This window comes from Mustela nivalis (assembly GCF_964662115.1).
Source record: "Mustela nivalis genome assembly, chromosome: 2".
Classification (NCBI taxonomy): Eukaryota; Metazoa; Chordata; class Mammalia; order Carnivora; family Mustelidae; genus Mustela; species Mustela nivalis.
The window spans coordinates 72,572,968-72,595,204 of record NC_139021.1 but is presented as its reverse complement, the minus strand read 5'-3'; the positions used below and the strand labels follow the sequence as shown (position 1 = coordinate 72,595,204).

At 33.8% G+C, this 22,237-nt stretch overlaps 1 protein-coding gene across 2 annotated transcripts in view; it reads right to left on the bottom strand.

Moving 5' to 3' along the window:
• ARFGEF1 (ARF guanine nucleotide exchange factor 1) overlaps positions 1-22,237 on the bottom strand; it is a 151,243-nt gene that overhangs the window by 74,673 nt on the left and 54,333 nt on the right. For both annotated transcript variants that reach the window (XM_082719102.1, XM_082719103.1), the window contains 4 exons: positions 20,386-20,496; positions 7,835-8,010; positions 6,543-6,676; positions 2,303-2,537 (listed from right to left, as the gene is read on the bottom strand). In XM_082719102.1, coding sequence (XP_082575228.1) covers positions 2,303-2,537; positions 6,543-6,676; positions 7,835-8,010; positions 20,386-20,496 — 656 coding nt within the window. The remainder of the gene's footprint in view (positions 1-2,302; positions 2,538-6,542; positions 6,677-7,834; positions 8,011-20,385; positions 20,497-22,237) is intronic.

Sequence of the window (22,237 nt, the reverse complement as noted above, 5' to 3'; positions counted from 1 at the left end):
AAAAAGAAAGTTTAGAACTCTCCAAATTGTGGACTAAATAAAACTCCTAGATTTGGAAAAAGAGGAAAATAAAAATTTTAGCTACTTTGAGTTATCAAATTGTACTAGTAAGCAACAGCCTACAATTGTAATTTAAGACATCATGCCCATCAACAGGGGCTCTTAAAAAACCCCAAACTTTTGGAGGGCGCCTGGGTGGCTCAGTGGTTAAGCCGCTGCCTTCGGCTCAGGTCATGGTCTCAGGGTCCTGGGATCGAGTCCCGCATTGGGCTCTCTGCTCAGCAGGGAGCCTGCTTCCCTCTCTCTCTCTCTGCCTGCCTCTCCGACTACTTGTGATTTCTCTCTGTCAAATAAATAAATAAAAAATCTTTAAAAAAAAAAAAAAACCCAAACTTTTAAAGATTTATAGAGCACCTAAAATATAATATGTGTAGAATAAGAGTATCAAAGACACTTTGTCTGCAAATATTTTCTTGAAAAGTTGTGCATTAACAATGATCTGATACAGACATGTAAGTTAATGTCTATGGAAAAATAACATTATCGAAACTTTGAACTGAATACTCTTATAAAATGAATACTCATGTAATAACAACCTCAAATTTGCTTTGCAAATTTAGATTTTCGTATGTCGGCTTTGCTTTCTACAACTAGAACACAGCTTAACTTGCATTTGAATATGTGTAGTATTTTTCAAAAGCAATCTACACTTGCCTTGTTTGATCCTCATGCTTTCCATAAAGGACAAAGAAGAATGAAATTAAACTTATTTCTTTAAACACACAGAGCAATATTACAACAATTTTATAATGATAATGCACCATGTGAGGACAAACAAAATTTCTTACCAATATTTCCTTTAAATTTGTGCTTCCAAAAGTTTTATACATCAAATTTAATCTACAAAATAATAATCTCGATTTATTTGACTTCTGTGATATCTGGTTCCCTAAGAATTTATATTTCACAGTCTACTAAAAAGTACTTAAAAAAGTTGAGTCTCAGTGTTCAGAAGTCTCTAACTAAATGAATGTGGTCTTCAAAAAGTATCTAATGGCAATTTAAATGCTTCATCATCTCATGAAAGATTTTTGGTTTAGTAAGGAAGCAAAAGGTCCGAACGTTTTTTAAAAATCTCTTTTAATTGTAATGCCTGAATATAATGAGAAGAATTATAAAAAAATAGCAACTTTTCCTAGTTAAATGTCCCATTATTTTGACAGACATAAGACAAATTAAAATTTGACAATATATATGTGCCAGAAATTGTTTCCTGTTCAAAATTTGGCCCCATTTATGAACCTTTAACTTAAAATACTAAGGCCTTATTCTTATTCCCATAATATTCCATGTGAATTTTAAAAGATATTGTAGAACATTAGTAATAAAGTATAGTAATATTGTTCCACCCACCTCAAATCTCTGGGAAATGATAATTTATCATTTGCACATTTGGAAAATAATACAAAGCAAAAATTAAAATTTCGAACTCCTAAAATAAAACACTAAAAATGTAATCCTTCTTAGATAGCCTCTTTTTAGTGCCCAAAACTTAGGTGGCTTAAGACCATGTAGATAAAGTATATATTTAAAGCTTTCTTTTAAGATAACCAAATTCACTACTATATATAATATAAACAATGGCAAAATTATTGTGAGGGCTGAACTAACACAAGACATCTAGAATCATTCATTCAACCAGTATAAACTCCTTGAAGGCTGGGCTGTGTCTAATCTGATTTTGTATTCTTACTGTTCACCCAGTGCTTAATATTTCATAAGCACATGCTAGTTGAATGAGTAAATGAAAAAGCAGCACAGCTGACCCCTGAACAATGTGAGGGTTTAGTGCATTGATCCTTGTGCAGTTAAAAATCCACATGTAACATTGGTTCTCCAAAAACTTAACTACCACTGCTGACTACAAGCCTACTGATAATATAAACATTCAACTAACACAACACATATTTTGTACATCATATGTATTATATGCTGTATTGTATTATATTCTGTATTCTATTATATGCTGTATTATATTCTGTATTACAATCAAGTAAACTAAAGAAAGAAAAAGAAAATCAGAAGGAAAGGAAAACATACTTACAGTACCGTACCAACACTTATTGAAACAAATCCACATGTAAGTGGGCCCCCCCTCAGTTCAAAGCAGTATATTGGTTCAAGAGTCAGTTGTACATGAAAATTCATAAATATTATTTCACATTCTGAAAAATTTTCTAGGGAATGAATAATCTGATTTAAAACATGAAACTAATGAAATACCCAACAATGTAGAACATACCTCAATTTGCATCTTCAGATGTGTCTTGAAGTTTGACAACAAAGTGAGAAATATGGAAAGAGAAAGCTCAAAAACCTCTGGTACAGATGAGACTCCATTTTTTGAAAGTGCAACACACAGATACTGCTTAATTGCATTAATAAACATCTCATTTGTCCTGAAAACAGGTCCTGCATTCTGCAGAATGGATAGAAGTAACTGCAATGAAAGAATCTTGGATCGTAACTCATGAGACCTAAAACGTAAAAAAGAAGGCACAGTATATGGACATATTTAGCATTATGGTAATAAAAGGGTGTTCCAAAGATATTTCCTGGTACCACAAAATTTCACAAACTTTAAAATGGATAGGAACAGAACACTCTACCACAAAAGCACAGTACATGAATGAGCTTTGACACTAATAATGGTAGTCCCACTTACATTCTCAAGTACCACATAATCTCATAAACTTTTTATATGGAAAAGCAATCATTTACACATATTTAAAATCAACCTACTGTTCCTTCATACACGAAAAATATTTATTCCTTGTTCTTTTCTTTCACAAGCATATTTCACCTTTTAGAAATCATCATGAGTTTCCTACATTATGTGCCATATTTAGTATATAATAGTTCCACAGTATATAATACTTAATAGTTTAGTATATAATATACTTTTTGCCTAGGTATGCTACTCAAAAACCCTAAACAAAATTAAAAGTTTTGGTTGTATGAAGAAGCTATAGGACTATTTCAAGCTTATTTTTTCAATAACCATTTAAAGTTCTTTTCTTTTTTGAAATACAAAGAGGCTTTTAGAACATTTATATTTCTTAACAGTCTACACATTTATTCTAAATATTTTAATAATGAAAAGCAAAAAACTCCTTTTCAGCTTAAATTTTCACCTTTTTTCTGATCAATATATTATGCCATATTCTGATCAATATCTAGCATTATAATTATCAGATTTCACACATATAATTTTTCTTCCATTAAAAGAGGCCTCTTAACACCAACAGACCAAGAATCCATGCAACTTTTTCAAATACAGAACACACTTAACATGTTCTAGCAGCTAATTACTTTATTCTTCCCAAATAGTGTATCATTGGTGTCACATTCGCACCACAGATAACAAACTTAATTGTTCTTGATTTCTCCCTTAAAAATGTTATGGTTTTAAGGGTCGAGTATTTCAAGAACCTAAGAAACTCTAAGAAATATTTTAATTTCATGTAAATGGGAATCACAAAAATATTACCATCTTTGAAATAAAACTGAAATCAGTAATATCATTACTTGCTACATATCAACTTTCCAAGATGGCTTTGTGCAGCAAATATAGTATTACCTCCCCTCCACCAAAAAAGCTTAAATCAAGTTAGAAACAGTGCGAGGTTAGATTATGAAGAGCCCACGAAAATATGGTATGGGTTAAAGTATCTCCCCTTCATATGAAGCCTTCCAGAGCTTTAATATTATGACTACTTCCTAGTCTAGCTAATTTATTATCTTTTCTGCTCAATTCCAGTAGTCTTTAAAACCTGTAGCTTACTATTATCGAACACATAAATTTTTGTTGTGTTTTTTTTTAATCCCTAGATCTAACAAAATGCCTTGTACACAGTATGTGCTCAATCACTCATGGATTTATTCATACACCCAGCTAAACATTTATTAAGGACTACTATCTATAAGGCATTCATTAATGAAGAAATGATCAAATGATTATCTTATGCAAATTATCTTTTATATGCAAAAGAAGCTAGAAATTTCAGGTCTACAGATTTTCACTGGGGGGTTTCAAATTATGATTTAAGCTTAACAAACATTTCCTGGAACATCATCTTAGCAAGATCACAAAACATCGAGAGAAGCAAGGCAAAAAAGAAAATTATATAACTACAAGTCATTAATTTTGGGGAAAAATCATTCAAGATAGGAAACCATAAATTCTCTTCTGGAAAATGAACAGTTTCTAGGGGTAGAAAATTTGATTTCTTCTGTATTCAGTTCTAATGTTTAATGTTCCTGATGACCAAAAAGGTCTTTTTTTTTTTTTTTTAAAGATTATTTATTTATTTATTTATTTGACAGAGAGAGATCACAAGTAGGTAGAGAGGCAGGCAGAGAGCGAGAGGGAAGCAGGCTCCCCACTGAGCAGAGAGCCCGATGTGGGACTCGATCCCAGGACCCTGAGATCATGACCTGAGCCGAAGGCAGCGGCCTAACCCACTGAGCCACCCAGGCGCCCCCCAAAAGGTCTTTTTATTGTTTGAACAAAATTTCTAAATATTTGGTTTAAGTCTACGGAGTAGGAGCATAATTTACATTATTTCTCTTAAGAATCCTTTGTAATATTAAAGACTGCAGCTTTCCAAAACTAGATTACTCTTTTTTTTTTTTTTTTAAATTTATTTGACAGAGAGAAATCACAAGTAGATGGAGAGGCAGGCAGAGAGAGAGAGAGGGAAGCAGGCTCCCTGCTGAGCAGAGAGCCCGATGCGGGACTCGATCCCAGGACTCTGAAATCATGACCTGAGCTGAAGGCAGCGGCTTAACCCACTGAGCCACCCAGGCGCCCTACTCTTTATTTATATAGTGCTAAAGGAATGCTCCCTGCCATAAAGTACTCCTTAAAATCATGTATTTTGTTTTCTTTTTATTTTGGGTACTTTAAAGAATTCTCCTTTTTCTGCTTATTCGTATTTTTCCAAATCACACTTTTTAACAGTTGATATAGAAAAGTAAATAGCTGGGACTTTAAAGGTTAATAACATTTTAAAATCATGGCAAATATGGCAATTAGCAATAACACTAAATTCTTTTTTTTTTTTTTTAATATTTTATTTATTTGTCAGAGAGAGGGTGAGGGAAAGCAAGTAAGCACAGGCAGACAGAATGGCAGGCAGAGGCAGAGGGAGAAGCAGGCTCCCTGCCGAGCAAGGAGCCCGATGTGGGACTCGATCCCAGGACGCTGGGATCATGACCTGAGCCGAAGGCAGCTGCTTAACCAACTGAGCCACCCAGGCGTCCCAATAACACTAAATTCTTAAGTTACTTCCTCCTCAAAGTCTTCCAACAATTTGGAATGAGATGGTTATTTTTCCTGTTATAGTGAGAATAAGAAATTGAAAAAATTCTGAATATATTCTTATAACATACATAGGGTATAATCAACTTTATACAGCAATCTGAACAACCTTAATGCTTTTTCCATGGAGTTTACATTCTCAAAATAGAAAAATCAATGTAATATTTCTAACTCTCGGGATTTGGGCCTAAAAAGATTTTAGAATTTGGGGTTTTAGGGCTTAGAAGATGTTTCTCACTGATTCAGTACAATATGACAAAATAAAACTGTATACAAAATATAACAAATGTGGTTTACCAAAACTTACAAAGTTTTTCTTTTTCCCCTATTCTAACAGTCTCTAGTCTTTCTTTTTAGGTGACATTTAGAAACCAAAATGCTCTAGAGTTTCTAAAAAAATGAAGTAGTATTGCTTACATTTTCCCCCTATTTCAATATCCTTTTTAAAAAGCTACTCAGGCCAGGCTGACTTCAAGCTTTCTTTCTCCAGAAAGTTCTCCTAAAATTGTCATGCTGCACCTCATCATGCTGCAACATTAGCGAGGCATGGTTCTTTAATAGTGCCCAAACTCAGTCTCAAGCAAAAATTCGTTATATTTGACTCATGAAATGAAAGATATTTGGTGATTTCTGACAAAAAATGGCACTTTCCTACAGTTTAAACTAATATATTTGACAGGAATCAGCCAAGTGACTCCCATCTCAAAGTACCTCCTGTTTCCCACAGAGAAAGGTATCAAATTAGAGCATTTTTCAGACCATAATATGTAGTATCTTTCATTATGAATTTTAAAATTTATTTCTCTTAGGTTTTATTACCTTTCAACTGGTAGCTTTCAGAAACCTAGCACAAGGCTAAATGTAACAGGGCTACATTAACTCCACAGTTACTCATAATACTGAAATAAGAATTCTTTCAATTGTTCAATCAGGAACACTTCTCTAATGCTATTGGTATGCTTTGGGAAACAGTGTAAGATACCTAGCAATTTTCAAACTCACTGTTTTTCAAATACATATTTTAAAAAGCAAAATAACCCTAAAATGTATTTTTGAGAGTTCTATGAGACAAGAATAACAAAAAACTCCAAAGACTATCTAACAGTAAGTTTCAATCTTAAAAAATTGTATTTGTCAAGGACAATAGCTAATGACTTACTTTGGATCTGGTGGTCCATCTGACAGTGGTTTCATGGACAGTTTACACAATGACCTGAATACTAGAAAGGCATCCTTTTGTAAAATGTGGGAAAACTTAGCACCAGGTGAAGGTCCTGAAGAATTTCCAGATTCCTAAACAAGTTAACATACCATGTAAATAAAGAAATTTGCCAGTGTAAAACCATTTCAGCTTTCTATATATTTTATTCAATTCTGTAATATATGGAGGGGGTTCTGCTAACAGGGAAACCTAATGAGGAATTTGCCACACTGTTTCTCTCTTTAATCTGACATACCACGCTCCTCCCCAGCAGTAAATTAATACCTTAAAAAACAAATTCTTATTTTTTAAATAAAGATTTTTTACTTATTTAACAGAGGGAGAGAGCATAAGCAGGGGGATTTGCAAAGGGAGAGGGAGAAGCAGACTCCCCACTAAGCAGGGCACTGATGCAGGGCTCAGTCCCAGGCCCCCACGATCATGATCTGAACCAAAGGCAGATGCTCTACTGACTGAGCCACCCAGGCACCCAAAAAAATGAATTCTTTGAAAATACACACTTAGCCACCAAAAAACTCTTGAATTTTATTCAGTTCATACCATTACTAACAAAATCTAGCACATCATGCTCTGACAAGATATCTCCTCCCTGGCCTAAACCATGCTTTCCATTACCTGCCATTGGGTGTTTTATGTTTTTGTTCTATTTGATGTTTTATATCCTCTGCTTAGAGACACATAAAACAACAGAAATTGTCAAAGCAATGTTTCAAAGTTGTTAACCGAGGAAGGTTAATAAAGCCAAGAAAGCTTAATCTTATACACAGGGCAATGATTTACTGTAGGACTTCCTTATCTAAAATAACAACACACTAAATACAGGGTAGGGAGGATAAGAAGAACCTATCACTACCACAGTATAGATTTCATTGTAGCCCCGAATGAAAGTAAGTAGAAGTTCCTTAAATGTCTTAAAGATCTTTCTCATCCAATGATACTAGAACTGTCCTATGAATATATGATAAAAATGCTCTTTTTAAATGCAATTTCAATAGGGCGGAGCATAGAGAAGATGCGAATAATACCAAACAGCTTAGAGTTGTAAATTTAACTATCAATATATTTAGGGGATAAACTGCTTTGATTTATATCAATAAGAAATACCCAAGTTTTTATTTTCCCAAAATTATAATCAGCCAGCATTATCAACTACATATATTCACCATAAGGTGCTGGTAGCCTATACATCTAAGAGATTAACAGGATACCCCCCTGCCCCCCACTGATACCTGAGTATCATTGGAAGAGACAGACAATCTGTCATCAGGTAAAGACGGTGTATATGCAACAGAAATTGGTGTTCCTGGAATTCCATTTGCTTGAATATTTTCACTGTCGCTACCATCCTCTATAGTTCCAATGTTGCCATCTGCACTTGCATTTATAGTAGTCCTTTCTCCCATATCTAAAACGGTAAGAATAAAAAAACATGCAAATGCATCTGACTTAACTGAAGTGTACTGAAAAAGCATAGAATATTTAAAACTCAACAGTGGCAAAAAAGCAATGTGAAGTAGTATGTATTGGCACCACTTAAAGGTCAGCATACTTAGTAGTAAGTATGCATTTGGAATACATCCAAATACAATCCTTAAGTAGCTCTAGCTAGGAAACACACTCAGCTGATCAAAGGCTAACTGGCATGTACCAAAACAGGAGCTTACTTTTGGTCTCCATTATCATTTACCAGCTCGGTTCTAATGAATGCTAAAGCCTTAAGATGTTAACAGAGATTCTTCAAAAAAATATTCTATTACCAAGTAGTTAGAGATACGCTGGGAAATAGCTTTCTTCATTATAGTCTTTATAATATGCTCTCTACAGGGAATATATAATATGCAGTGTTTCCAAAACTATTTTACCATGAGCACCTCCTTCCTCTTTTTAGAATACCTATTAATAACTCTAATAATATATCCTTTAGAACATACACATGGAAGAAATGGCTACAACACTGAATATTTTTCAGCATGTCACTCTGAGTAATCATACTTTTAGTTAATATGAATAGAAATAAATGACTGTCAGTAAAACAAAGAGATAATGCAAATAATATCCAGTTATCCATAATTAGTCTAGGTATAACATGTATTATTATTATTATTATTATTATTAAAGATTTTATTTATTTATTTGACAGAGAACACAAGTAGGCAGAGAGGCAGGCAGAGAGAGAGAGAGAGAGAGAGAGAGAGAAGCAGGCTCTGCACTGAACAGAGAGCCCGATGCGGGGCTCGATCCCAGGACCCTGGGATCATGACCTGGGCTGAAGGCAGAGGCTTTAACCCGCTGAGCCACCCAGGCGCCCCAACATGTATTATTTTTAAAAAGAAACAAATAAGTGTCTGTGGCCATAACTCAGCCATCTGGGAGAAAATTGCTCATTTCATGTTACCAATTAAAAGAGAACTATAAGCAAGGGAAACATACTATACTATAAGGAGCAGATTTTGGAATATGAAAGACCTATGTATCAATCATGTCTCCCAATTTAACTGGATAACTTATTTCATCTTTCTTTTACTCAGTTTCTACATCAGCAACAAAGATAATAATGTTCGTGAGGAATCACCAAAACACAAATAACCTACATACGCACGATTCATAAAGAACACGAGTGATTCTCAATCAGTGGTAGCTATTATTTTGTTGATAACTAATAACATGTGCCCAATTTTTGATTAATTTGTTAATGAAAAAAGTGTATCTGGTATCCCAACTCTGAAGCTCCTTTCTGCTATCCAAATTAGAACACCCTGGATAGATTAAACTGGATGATTTCGAAGCATGTTTTACAATTAACAACTGGTACATGAAAAAGATACTCATTGATAAAACTTACTTGGGAAACTCTGCATTACATAAAACAGTTTTCCTAGTGGCCCTTTCAGAGCTTGAACATGCTTATACTAGACATGCTTAATGCTGTTACACCTTTCAATATATATACGTATGTATTAATGTGCTATGGCTTTAAAAAGACGTATTTGTTATACATATCTTACATATATAAATATGTTTACTATGCAAAGGATTCTCTGGAAGAAGTCATAAAAAATTTAATAATGATTATCAGAAATTGACAATTATCCCTCAAAGCACTTGTTCCATTTTCTGACAGCACCCAATTACATCGCCTCCCTCTGCCCCTCCTTCACTTTCCCTTAACAAACAAATTACCTACTTAGCTAAGAAGTAGGTTAAGTTAACATAGGCTACTTCATTCTCCCTTGTCCCACCAGTTCCTTACATCACATCAACAATAATCTTTCTCTTTCCTCTCATTTTAGAGGGAAAAAATACTCCTTTGTACTTCTAAAGTGAACTAATTTAAAACCAATCTCTTCTTGCATTCATTAGTACTTTCCTCCCACTCAAGTTTTTTCTTGCAGCACTGCATTTTCAATCTCATGTATACAACTGAATCTTCTCCAATACTCAATAAACATATTCAAATCTTTTCAATGAAAAAAAAATTCTTTCAATTCTTGCTACACCTCTGCTATCCATTTTTCTCATTTTTTCACATTTCTGAGAGGAATAATCAATATTCATTGATGATACTTTCCTTCCTCCCTTCCTAGGAAATTTCTCAGAAGAACTAAAAACATTCTTCACTTTACTGCTTCCTACAAGTTAACTTAAAATCTCTCAATTTCCTCATTGTAAAAGAGGGAATGGTAATAGCACCTAAATATCCCAGTGTTGGGGGAGGATTAAGTGAATAAATATAAGTAAAGCACATTAAATCATTTGGGATACACAGAAAGTACTTTATTTTTTTTTTAAAGATTTTATGTATTTATTTGACAGAGAGATTACAAGTAGGCAGAGAGGCAGGCAGAGAGAGAGAGGAGGAAGCAGGCTCCCTGCTGAGCAGAGAGCCCGATGCGGGACTCGATCCCAGGACCCTGAGATCATGACCTGAGCCGAAGGCAGCGGCTTAACCCACTGAGCCACCCAGGCGCCCCCAGAAAGTACTTTAAACAGAGTTATATATTATTATTCTCTATGTCTTCTCCTCTAATTCTCCCTCCAATAATCTCCTAAATGTAAGTGCAGAATTCTGTTTTCAAGGTGGTAATTGAGTCCACTAAAAATTAACTTCTCTTTTGATGAATCCCAGTGAAATTACTAGGAAAAATATAAACAAGAGACAAATGTAATGTTTGTAACATTACTGCTATATTTCACCCGTAAGTTTGATAATTGCTGGTCTGGTATTTTTCACTGGTATGAAAAAATTCAAGATAATCCTGACTTAAAAAAGAAAAGTAAAATTACATCCAGGCACAAATACACTCATATACTTAATTTGATAGAGTATCCTCCAAAAAACAACGGCAATTATCAAACTTATGGGTAAAATACAAAAGTAATGTTAGAAACAAAATGAGGTTCCTTGCCATAATTAACATGATTTTTTTTCTCTTTGAAAGTTTATTATTATTAAAAAAAAACCTATACTTTTTACATTTTACATTCACCGCTCAGAACATTTAATGATACCAGTTAACGATGATATATATAAAGCCCACCAGCTGCTTGAAATGGCTGCAAATTTTTACCATGTACTGATATTAAATTGGTTTGAACTCTTTGGAAAAATTGGTGTAACATTAAGTACCAAGATTTCAAATTCCCAGATTAGAAACAAGATTTTTAAGTCAGGAGGAAATTTAGTAAAAATTCAAGGCTAAAAGGAAATGTTAATGAAAAAACAAATATACTGTAAAAAATAGGATTCCCCTCCATCCCCAAAATCAGGATAAAAAAAAAAAAAAGAAAAGAAACCAACCCGATCCCACCCCACCCCACCCCACCCCCAATATTTCTCTTAGAAAAGTCGCCCAATCCTGAACACAGGGTCTCACACACAAACACAAGTAAGTAGCTTGATTTGCAGATCAGCCTCTGGGATCTTATACTGGACCCAGTTTGAAGTTGAAAGAAAAAAAATAAGTTAGGTAGTTAGATATCCATAAACACCGGTATCCAAACAAATGAAAACATCCTAGCTTTGGTATGGCTACGGAAATCTGGAAATAGTTCAAGAGGACACTGGCTTTGGAAGAGAGGGAGTTAATGAGAGGGAGTTCAAACCAATGTTTTCTAACAGAAACAAAAGAATAAAAATTAGAATACTGTAAAAGAAGAAACAAAGACAAAATACATTCTTCACCTAAAAAAACTCAAGATAATCAAATAAAAAAGTTTTAGAAACAATACACAGGTGAGTAACTTAGTAGGAGATAAATATGGAAAACTAAGGGTTTTTCTATATTCCAATTAAATTAGGAAGTAGGAGCCTTTTGTGGCCATTGCTCAAGTGCCAGAGACCAAAATAAAGTTCAATCCCTTTGTGACTCCTGACTGGATCAAGAACAGTACAAGCCATTTCAGTGCACCTTCTCACACTTACAGGAAGATTATGTCTTCCTTCCTTTCCAAAAAGCTGAGACAGAAGTACAACGTTCAATCCATGCCCATTCAAAAGGATCATGAAGTACAATTTATGTGAGGACATCACAAAGGTCAGCATATTGGCAAAGCAGTCCAAGTTTACAGGATGAAATACATCATCTACACTGAATGAGTTCTGTGAGAGGAAGTGAATGGTACAACTCTCCATGTGGGCATTCACCCTAGCAATGTGGTTAGCACTAGAATAAAACTGGACAGAGATGACAAAAAGATCCTTGAATGTAAAGCCAAATCTCACCAAGTAGGTAAGGAAAAAGAGCAAATATAGAGCAGAAACAACTGAGAAGATGCAGGAATAAAGTAATCTTACATACAGTTTAAATATAAACTTAGAATTTAAAAAAAAAATAAATTAGAAAAAAAAGTAAATTAGAAAAGGACTCATCCAAAATACTACCAAAACTAAAACAAAAAACACAGAAATAATTTAACAGGAACTGTGCAACAGGAAAAGGAAGAAAGCAATGAAATTTTACTAAGTGACATAAAAGATCTAACTGAATGAATTTATGCTTCTGGATAAGAAGGTTCAATATTACAAATAAGATACAACTCCCCAATTAACTTATAAACACAATACAAATTCAATCATAAATAATTTTTTTTAACTTAATGAACTGGCTCTAAAGTCATGTAGAATACATTTACTAGATGTTTAAAAAAATTGGCAGGGGTAGGGGGACTTGCACTACAAAGATCAAAGTGTACTATAAAATCAAAATATTTTAAACAATTCAACACCAGATAGCTCATTGTTACTGTAGATAAAACACAAGCAGAATCATATAGGATAAAATTTCAGAATCATGTAGGATAAAATTTCAAATTAACTGATAAAAATTATTCTAAAGGTTAGCTATGAAATCACATACTAGACAGAAAAATCAATTTCAGATGAATTACAAATCTATATTCAAAAAGTAAAAACAAAGGTATTAGAAAAATGTAGGGCAGAATATTTCTGTAATCTTAGGGTGGTAAAATCCATTCTAAGCAAGACAAAAAGAGTTCACACACATACAAAAAGACAATATTTATTACATCTTTTATATGTGGTCAAATAGCTGCTCAGAACAGTAACACAGGCAAAGGCTAAACAAAATGAAAACAAAGATTGACTAGAAAAAAAAGTATTTACAATACACTGGGTAAGGGTTAATTTCTTGATGTGAATAAACCTTGAAATAAGAACAAAAAAACCAAAAGGAAAAACAGGCAAAAGTCATGAACAAACAATTCAGAAAAGTATTAATAGCCCACAGATACTCAACTGGACCAAGAAACTTCCGACATTTGACCTACAAAAATAATGGCTTCTCCCTGGGTTTTGATCCTACAAGTTATCAGAGAAACACAAATTACAACTGTAAGATATAATCCATCTAGTAAAGTGATATTAAACAACACACATTATATAAAATTTAAATACCCATAACCTTGATCAAAGTATTCCTTTTTTAAAAAAAAGTATTCCTTTTTGTAAATTTATCCTAAAGTGCTAAAAGATAATCTATGATGAGAATGCTCCTCAGAACAGTGTTTATAAAAAAGCAAAAACTTGAAAATAATCTAAATGTTTGCAACGGCAATGTTATATCCTTCACTTTCAAGATTGGAAATATCCTTCACTTTCAAGACTGGAATCCCAAGTTCTACAGAAAGTAGAACTTGGGATTCCAGTAGAACCCTGAACACACCTCTATTCCAGGGCTTAAAATATTGACATTATCTATTAATGCGGCTTTTTCCCTCACTAGATTTTAGAATCTTGATAGTCAGAAGATGTCTTATTGTCCTTGAAGCTCTAATACGCAGTCCAACATTAAGTATTTTTAAATAGTAAATCTTGAATCTATGTTATTGAGTTGAATTTACTAGCACAAATTCTCTGATTTGGCCGATATAGCACAGTCAGAGAGAGGTAGGTATGTTACAGAAGTAAAAAGATACGCAACTAGAATTTATTTAAAGAAAGTTAATACAGAGCAGGTTGAGGATTTTGCTGTGGGAGAAGACACTGAGCATGTTTTCAGAATTCAAACTAATTCAGAAAGATTCACAGTTCAAGAAATACAAAGTAGAACTGATAATAAAGAAACACTTAAGTGACAAGAGTTGAGGCACATGCTGTTTGAAGTATCTGCTGCCTCTCACTTGCCTGTTCTACACATGGAGCCACAGCTTTGCAGAAGTTCCTTTCTGACTGAGCAGCAGAAGTGCTGCCCTTACAGGAAGCCCTCACAATAATTTTGCAAACAAAACATCAAATCCCCAAAAATAAGAGGCTGAAGAACCATTCAGTAATCACCAAGAAGAACAGTGGGAGAAATTAAAGATCTTGAAAGGAAGTGCTCATGAAATGGCTTAGTAAAAGTAAGTAAGTGCTTTGGGTTTCAAAGCTTAAGAGAATGTAAATGGTGCAACAGAAAGAAAGGTTAAAATGAAGAGAGAAGGGAAAAAAAGAAAATATGAAGGTATTCAATAACCAAAAATTCTAAAGGCCAGTATTTGTTATGAATTACTCATACATCAAAATTGATAAGCATCTAATGAAAATGCTATACAAAAAAAAAAAAACCTAAGGGAAAAAAAATCAAGAATAACAGAAAGATTATAAATGATTCACTAAAAAAAGAAATGTAATGGCCCTTATATTTGAGAAGATACTTAATTTTCATCCACAGAGAAATGCAAATTATAACCAAACTAAGAAGTGGATAAAGAGGATGTGGTATACATACACAATGGAATATTACTTACCCATGAAAAAGAATAAAATCTTGCCATTTGTAACAACATGAATGGATCTAGAGGGTATTATGCTAAGTGAAATAAGACAGTGAGAGAAAGACAAATACCATATAATTTCACTCACAGGTGGAATTTAGGAAACAAACAAATGAACAAAGAGAAAAAAGAGACAAAAAAAAAAAAAAACCCAAACTCTATTTAAATACAGAGAACTGGTGGTTACCAGAGGGGAAGGGGGAATGGGTGAAATAGGTAAAGGGGATTAAGAATACACTTATCATGATGAGCCTTGAGGAATGTATGGAACTGCTGAATCACTATATTGTACACCTGAAACTAATACAACACTAAACGTTAAATATACTAGAATTTAAAAAAATAATAAACTAAGAAACATTTCTCACCTAACAGGTTGGCAAAAATTCAAAACTTTAAATTCCACTAGCAATCATCAAGAAAAAGGCACTCTTATATATTGCTGATAAGAGTGCAAAATGGTACCAAAAAAAAAAAAAAAAAGCGTGCATAATGGTACAATACCTATGAAGGGACATTTAGCAATAGCTAATTAATCTTATTAATTTACCACTTGACCCAGTAATCTCAGTTCTATGAATCTTTCCCCAATCTAAACCCCCACAAATATGAAACAATACAGATGTACAGGGTTATTCATGGCAGCATTACTTGTAATAGCAAAACACTGGAAACGATCCAAGTTCCTGTCAATAAGGGACTAGTTGAGTCAACTATGATACATCCACATAACAGATTACTGTGCAGACAGCCAAGAGAAAAAATAAGGAAAATTCCTACAACTGAAAAGAGTATTTACAGCATATATTAAGTGAAAAAAAAGGGGGGGTACCAAAAAAAAAAGGAGAAGATATACAATGTTTTGCCAAAAAGAAAGAGAAATAATGTTAAGTACCTGCTTATTAATCTGGGGGAAATACATACACACACAGGATAAACTAAAAGCTAATGAAAATGGCTACCTATGTCAGGCAGGTCAGCAAGGAATGGATAGAAGAATTCTGAGTATATGTTTTATATAATTTTGACTCTCATTCATGCAAGTGATCTTCAAATAAATAAATCAATAAAATAGTTAATACAGTTTACTATTATAAATTATACAACTGTAAATAGTGTAGCTATTACTCATCCTCAGTAGGATGCATTCTAAATACACATATATAAAAAAAAATTGAACTTTAGTAAGTTGTTGCTGAGAATTTGGGTTTTTACTGTGGGAAAAGGGAAATACAAATGTGAAATGTAAGAAGATGAAGAAAAATCTAGTGGCACTTGATGTGACCGGGAACTATCAATATGAACTTGTGGCGGTAGATCTCCCTGTCTCTGTACATTACAAAGGCTAAGAAGTAACGACACCATGACACCTCAGCAGGAATGAGTACACCTAGTTGCTAAATATAATTGCCCACTAAAAAGAACAAAAACTCCTTAAAGAAGCAACTGATTCCAGAGCTGGGGCAAGGGAAAGTTGAACATTTAACTTAAAACACCTTGTTTCCAGAAAACAAGGAAATGCTCAAGATAATAGAATCACATCAGAAAGACAAAGGAGCTGGATTCCTACTGGCCAGCTCAAGAACAAAGAATAATGGTAAATAATTATAATAAGATGAATAGCAAAGAACTCATGAGCTCACAGTATTATTTTTTTTTTTAAAGAAGAAGAGCTCTTCTCCATAGAAAAGCGTCAATTAATGTTAGAATTATGAAATCACTATTTTGTAACCAATGCAATATGTAAGTCAAGGATCATTCATGGATGCTAAAACCACTAATTGGAAAGATCCTTCTATGATCTTGAAATAAGATTATTTATTTCATATTTCAGTTGACCTACATGGGGCTTAGGAGGGCCAATCCCTCATGTAGTTGAAAACTGTGTAATTTGACTTCCCCAAAACTTGACTACTAATAGCTAAATGCTGCCCAGAAGCAGCGTGTTACTGATAACATAAACAATTGTTCAACATGTATTTTATACTGTATTTTTACAGTCAAGTAAACTAGAAAGAAAAAATCCTAAGGAAATCATTAACAAAAAGAAAATACATTCACAGGACTGTATTTATGGGGCAAAAAAAAACCTCACATAAAGCAAATCCATGCAGTTCCAATCCATGTCATTTGTTGAAAGGTCAACTATAGTTAAAAAGTAAAAAGTCTCCCTTACAATGAAGAGACCTGTGGTCACCATCTTAACCAAGTGATGAAACATTATCACTAATATGGGTAACTTGTTGTTATGAACCAATTAACTAACATGATGAATAAAAAGTACCAACATTACCTATGCAATATTCTTGCAAATACATTTAATCTAAATTAGGTAACTGTTATATCAACTCAAAATGCGTAATACTCTACAAACAATATCATACTCTTTAAAAAAAGGTAAATGTTATGGAAGATGGGGGAAGAGGCAAGAGGACTTGTTCTAAACTAATGAGACAAAAGAGACAGAATCAAATGGCAGCAACTGTACTCAGATCCTGTACTTAAAAAAGAAAAGGGAAAAAAGTATATAAGAGAGACATTTTGGGAATTTGGGGACATTTTAAAATGTAGTATTTATATTAAATATTCTTAAAATAGTGTTAATTTTCTTAGGTGTGAAAATGAATTATGGTTATGTATGAGAATGCCCTTATTCTTAGAAGATATATGCTAAAGTATTTAGGAATAAAGTATCAAGACATATATAGCCAATTTTTTTAAAGGCTCAAGGAAAGATGAGCAAAACGCACATATTCACATACATGTATGTGTGTGTGTGTGTAGGTCTATTTAAAGACACATAAAACATATGCACCAAAATTCTTAACAAGTAGTGAATCTAGAGAAAGGGCATATAAGTGTTCATCGTACTGGTCTTTGGACTTTTGTCTAGGTATGAAAACATTCTGAGTAAAAAGTTAGAGAAAAATGAAAGAAAAATTTCACTTCGCACTCTGAATTGATATGTATTCGAGACTGGTGAAGTTTTTTTGCAAAGGGCCAGTTAGTAAACATTTTAGGCTTTGCAGGCCATATGGTCTGTTGCAACTACTCAACTCTACTTTTGTAGTGCAAAGATAGCTATTGAAGGCAAAACATAAACAAACGAGCATGTGTTCCAGGAAAACATTATTTACAAAAATAGGCAATGGGCCAAATTTGGTTCATGGAATATAATTTACCATCCCCTCATATACATTATTAAACTTTTAAAGACTGCATGGACACACAATGCTCTTTATTCTCTGATTCTAAGTATACAGGGTTTTATGGGGTTCGTTTTAAAATTCATATTCCTCAAGATTATGGCTTCAACTATTAATTTTAACAGAAGGACTCCCACCTATAGCACCTGCCTTGACATCTTACATATTTCTATATTTCTATTATGTATTTCATAAAATTCCCACATGGATGGTGTACCAGAAGCACATTTTGTAGTCAAATATAATTTAGTACATTTTTCCCCAAGCCAACTTCTCTTCCAACATGATTTAATTCCAATAGTTCTAAACCATCCAGCTACCCATTTAGGCTGAGAAACTGGCTGACCACCCATGCATAGAGGAGTTAACACAGTAAGCCTGAGACTCCCTATCCTCAGAAAGGTAGGCTTTTAAGGTTGGCCCTTGCCTGGCCCCCAGGAACTTACATTTTGGGAGGGTTCCCACCATTCCCAGAACTAGTAAGAGTGGCTCACTGTGCCTAAACCACTTGCACAAATAATGTGGTTTATGCTAAAAACCAGCTTTGCTTTAGGAAATCTGAAATTTGGGTACATGCAAGTAAAGGGAGACAACCTAACTTTGGGCACTGAGTCTAATGAGCTGCCCTGGTAACCAGCACTCACAATCTGATGTGGAGGAATTAAGAACCTTCTGTGTGACTTCACTAGGACAGTATGCCTGAAGTGTGCATTTGATTTCCTGCAGACATTTCCCCATATGCCTTTTCTCTTTAATAATTTTGTACTGTACCTTTACATGATAAAAATTTTAATGGTGAGCATAACTAATGAATTCTGTGATTCCTTCTAGTGAATCACAAAACCCTGGGGTATTCTTGGGGATCTTTGACACACCTTATAATTTCTCTTTCTCACCCAGGTATTTTATCAGTTGCAAAGTCTTCTTGACTTAACATTCATTATCTCACTTCCCATTCATGTTTCCCTCTCCATTTCCACCGTTTCACCTTATTGAGAATTCCATTACTACACTAGTCTCCCACTGTACTTTCTACTTCCCCACTTAATTTCTTGGTACATAATTCTAATTATTCCATCTCTTAGTTTAAAGATCCTTGATGGTAATTTATTTTATGATGGAATGAAGCCTAAAATCTTAAACCTTTAATCAGCAAGTTTGTTCTTTAACCTTAGTTTCTATTATATGATATCACATACTTTATACTTCAGCCAAACCACTAGCTGTCAATTTCCAGGTGGTAGTCTGGCAGAAGTCCTCTCCTCTAGACTTGAGCCAACAGAGCTTCCAATACATCAAATACCACTCCCCATACCTGTGTGAATCCATACAGTCTAAGTTCAAGTGTCATCTCCTACATGAAGCCCTCCTCGATCACTTAAGCTGGAAATAATCACTTTTTTTTCTGAATTTTAATAGGATGTTAGCTGTTTCTTTGTAATGGCACTTATCATTTGGTCTATCTTGGATTAACTTTTGTATCCCCCTACAGTGCCACCCAACTGTATGCACTTCCTTAGTATTTGCTGAATGAAAAGATGAAAAAATGAGAAGGCAATCAGATGGATGCCTGGTTCTAGTGTTTCATTAAAGAAGAAAATATATTCTTAGGAATGATGCTATAAGTGGGAGTTAGATATTGCTGAAACAGTGTTATTCTCATTCAAGAGCCATACTGGACATTTAATTATACTTCTAGAAGTGTATGTAGCAAAGTACTATGCTTACTCCCGTGCAAAAAATCATGGGTAAATAAGCTTCAGTGGACTGGTCTCAAATCTAATCCTCTCTACAAATAGTACTATTTATGGAAAATGTGAGTTAAATTCCTAACAAACTTTACAACATCTTTATAATATAATCCATAAGATAGGAACTGGCCTTATATCAACTATACATTGGTTGTGATAATAAAGGTGTAAGAAAGCATGGATTTTTCCAAAAAAGATACACATATTCAAAACCAAATCAATTTTAGTATTTTCTGGTTTATAGAGTTTCAAACATTTAGGAGTATAAAGCATGTACCTCTGCCACCAAACATAAAAACAAAAAAATGAAATGGCATCAACTTTTCTTTAACTCAGTAGGGAATAATGGGTTTTTATGAAAGACTATAACTGAACCTGGAGGAAAAAAGGGAGTAACTGTTCTATAATTAAAGATACTTAAGTATTTTTCCTATACACACACTCCAATTTGAGAAAGCTTGTATTTTTGCTCCACACATTATATAAATAGCCCCCGTAGTGGGATGAAATATTCAAAGACAGAAAAAACTAACGTTGAGTGAAATACACTACCTCCAACAACGATGTTCACCATTTCTTCTACAATGCTCTGTACAATGTCTTGTGGCTTTTCCTCACAGTCATGGTTTTCTCCATCATATAATATGTCATTTTTAGATAACGCTTTAAAAAAGAAAAATCCAAGAAAATATGAACTTTTTGGAAATTTTACTAAACATTTAAATTTAAAAACCTTCCTTAAAAATTAAGAATAAAAGAAAATATGATAAATGAAACTAGAAGCGATTACAAGTTAAACCTTCAAAATTCGTAACTAACCCAAATTAAAAATATTTATAAATTCAAGTCAACTTAAAAAATGCTTTACCTGACAAACTATTAAAAATGATGATTCAACTTAAGTAGGTTTTCTAGATTATTCTTTTAGGAGCCAAATACTTTGAAGTATTTTGAATGAAACATTTCTTTCTTTTTTTTTTTTTAATTTATTTCAGAGAGAGAGAGAGAGAAAGAGAGAGAGCGAGAGAGGGAATACAGGGGGAGTGGGAGAGGGAGAAGCAGGTTTCCTGCTGGGCAGGATCCCAATGCAGGCTCGATCCCAGGACCCTGGGATAATGACCTGAGCTGAAGGCAGACACAATGATTGAGCCAGCCAGGTGCCTCTGAATGAAATATTTCTAACACATCTGACCTCTTATAAGTATATATTAAATGTAATTAGAGCCTACATTGATTAATTCAGTTCATCAGTAATAACAAGCTCATCATTGTGCCTTAATATTTTTGAGGTTCTTAAAGAAGAGACATAGGGCTACCTGGGTGTCCACCAGTGCTTTCCAGCCCTTCCTTACTCTTTCCCCCAAATAATCCACATATCCAGTATAAAACCAAATTTAACAAGAAAAGAATTTGTTCCCCAATTTAACAATCAAAAGCAAATTTAAAAGCCCATCAGAACTTCTGAACAGCTTAAGAGAAACTGGTAAAACCTGACACTCCAGAGTTAGCTTGCAGATAAAAATAGGATTTCCATTGGGTTTTCTAAAATGACGCAAATATCTCAGGAAGGCTCAATTAGCACTTTGGGATGCTTTGGGATCTGGGACCCTACTCCAAATGGCATCAGACTGCATATTAGTTGATAGGGTTAATACACCCATCCCCACTCATACTACTATAAAGGACCACTACTTATGATTTTGGCTTCCAGAATCTTGTCCTCTCTATTGTTCACCACTACTAATCTATATTTGCTACATTCTATATAATACTGTATGCCACAAGGGGAAATTTGATAAATAAGCACACCAAATCAGTTTTATTTTATAAAAAAATTCAAATACAATAACACTTAAATTTTTAGCAAAGTAAAAATATATAAAATTACCTCTGACAAGGTAATTTTTCCACCAGCCTTAAGCTTTGTACTTTTTTAAGATTTTATTTCTTAAGTAATCTCTACACCCAACATGGGGCTTGAACTCACAACACCAATACCAAGAGTCACACACTCTAATGACTGAGCCAGCCAGTGCTCCTAAGCTTTGTATTTCTGTGCTCTAGTTGGCTAAAATTATCTAGAATCTGAAAGTTAGTTTCAACAAAACTAAATACACACAGTCACTAATATGTGTATAAAATAACTAGTGAATCAAGAGTCAATTCTCACACAAATAATCTAACAGAAATAGATTATAGTAACAGTAATATTACACACAGGAAATTATTAGAGAAGTTAACTATTATGTCCAAAGTGATAAAACTAATTAGTGATAGAGAAGTGATTCAAAGAAGATAATCTAACTCCAGAGCACTCTTAACCAATGCTTCTCAGGAAGAATTTTTATTTTTATCAGCGATTGAGAGAAAATACCTCTAGGGCCAAAGTAATCATTACAGTTAG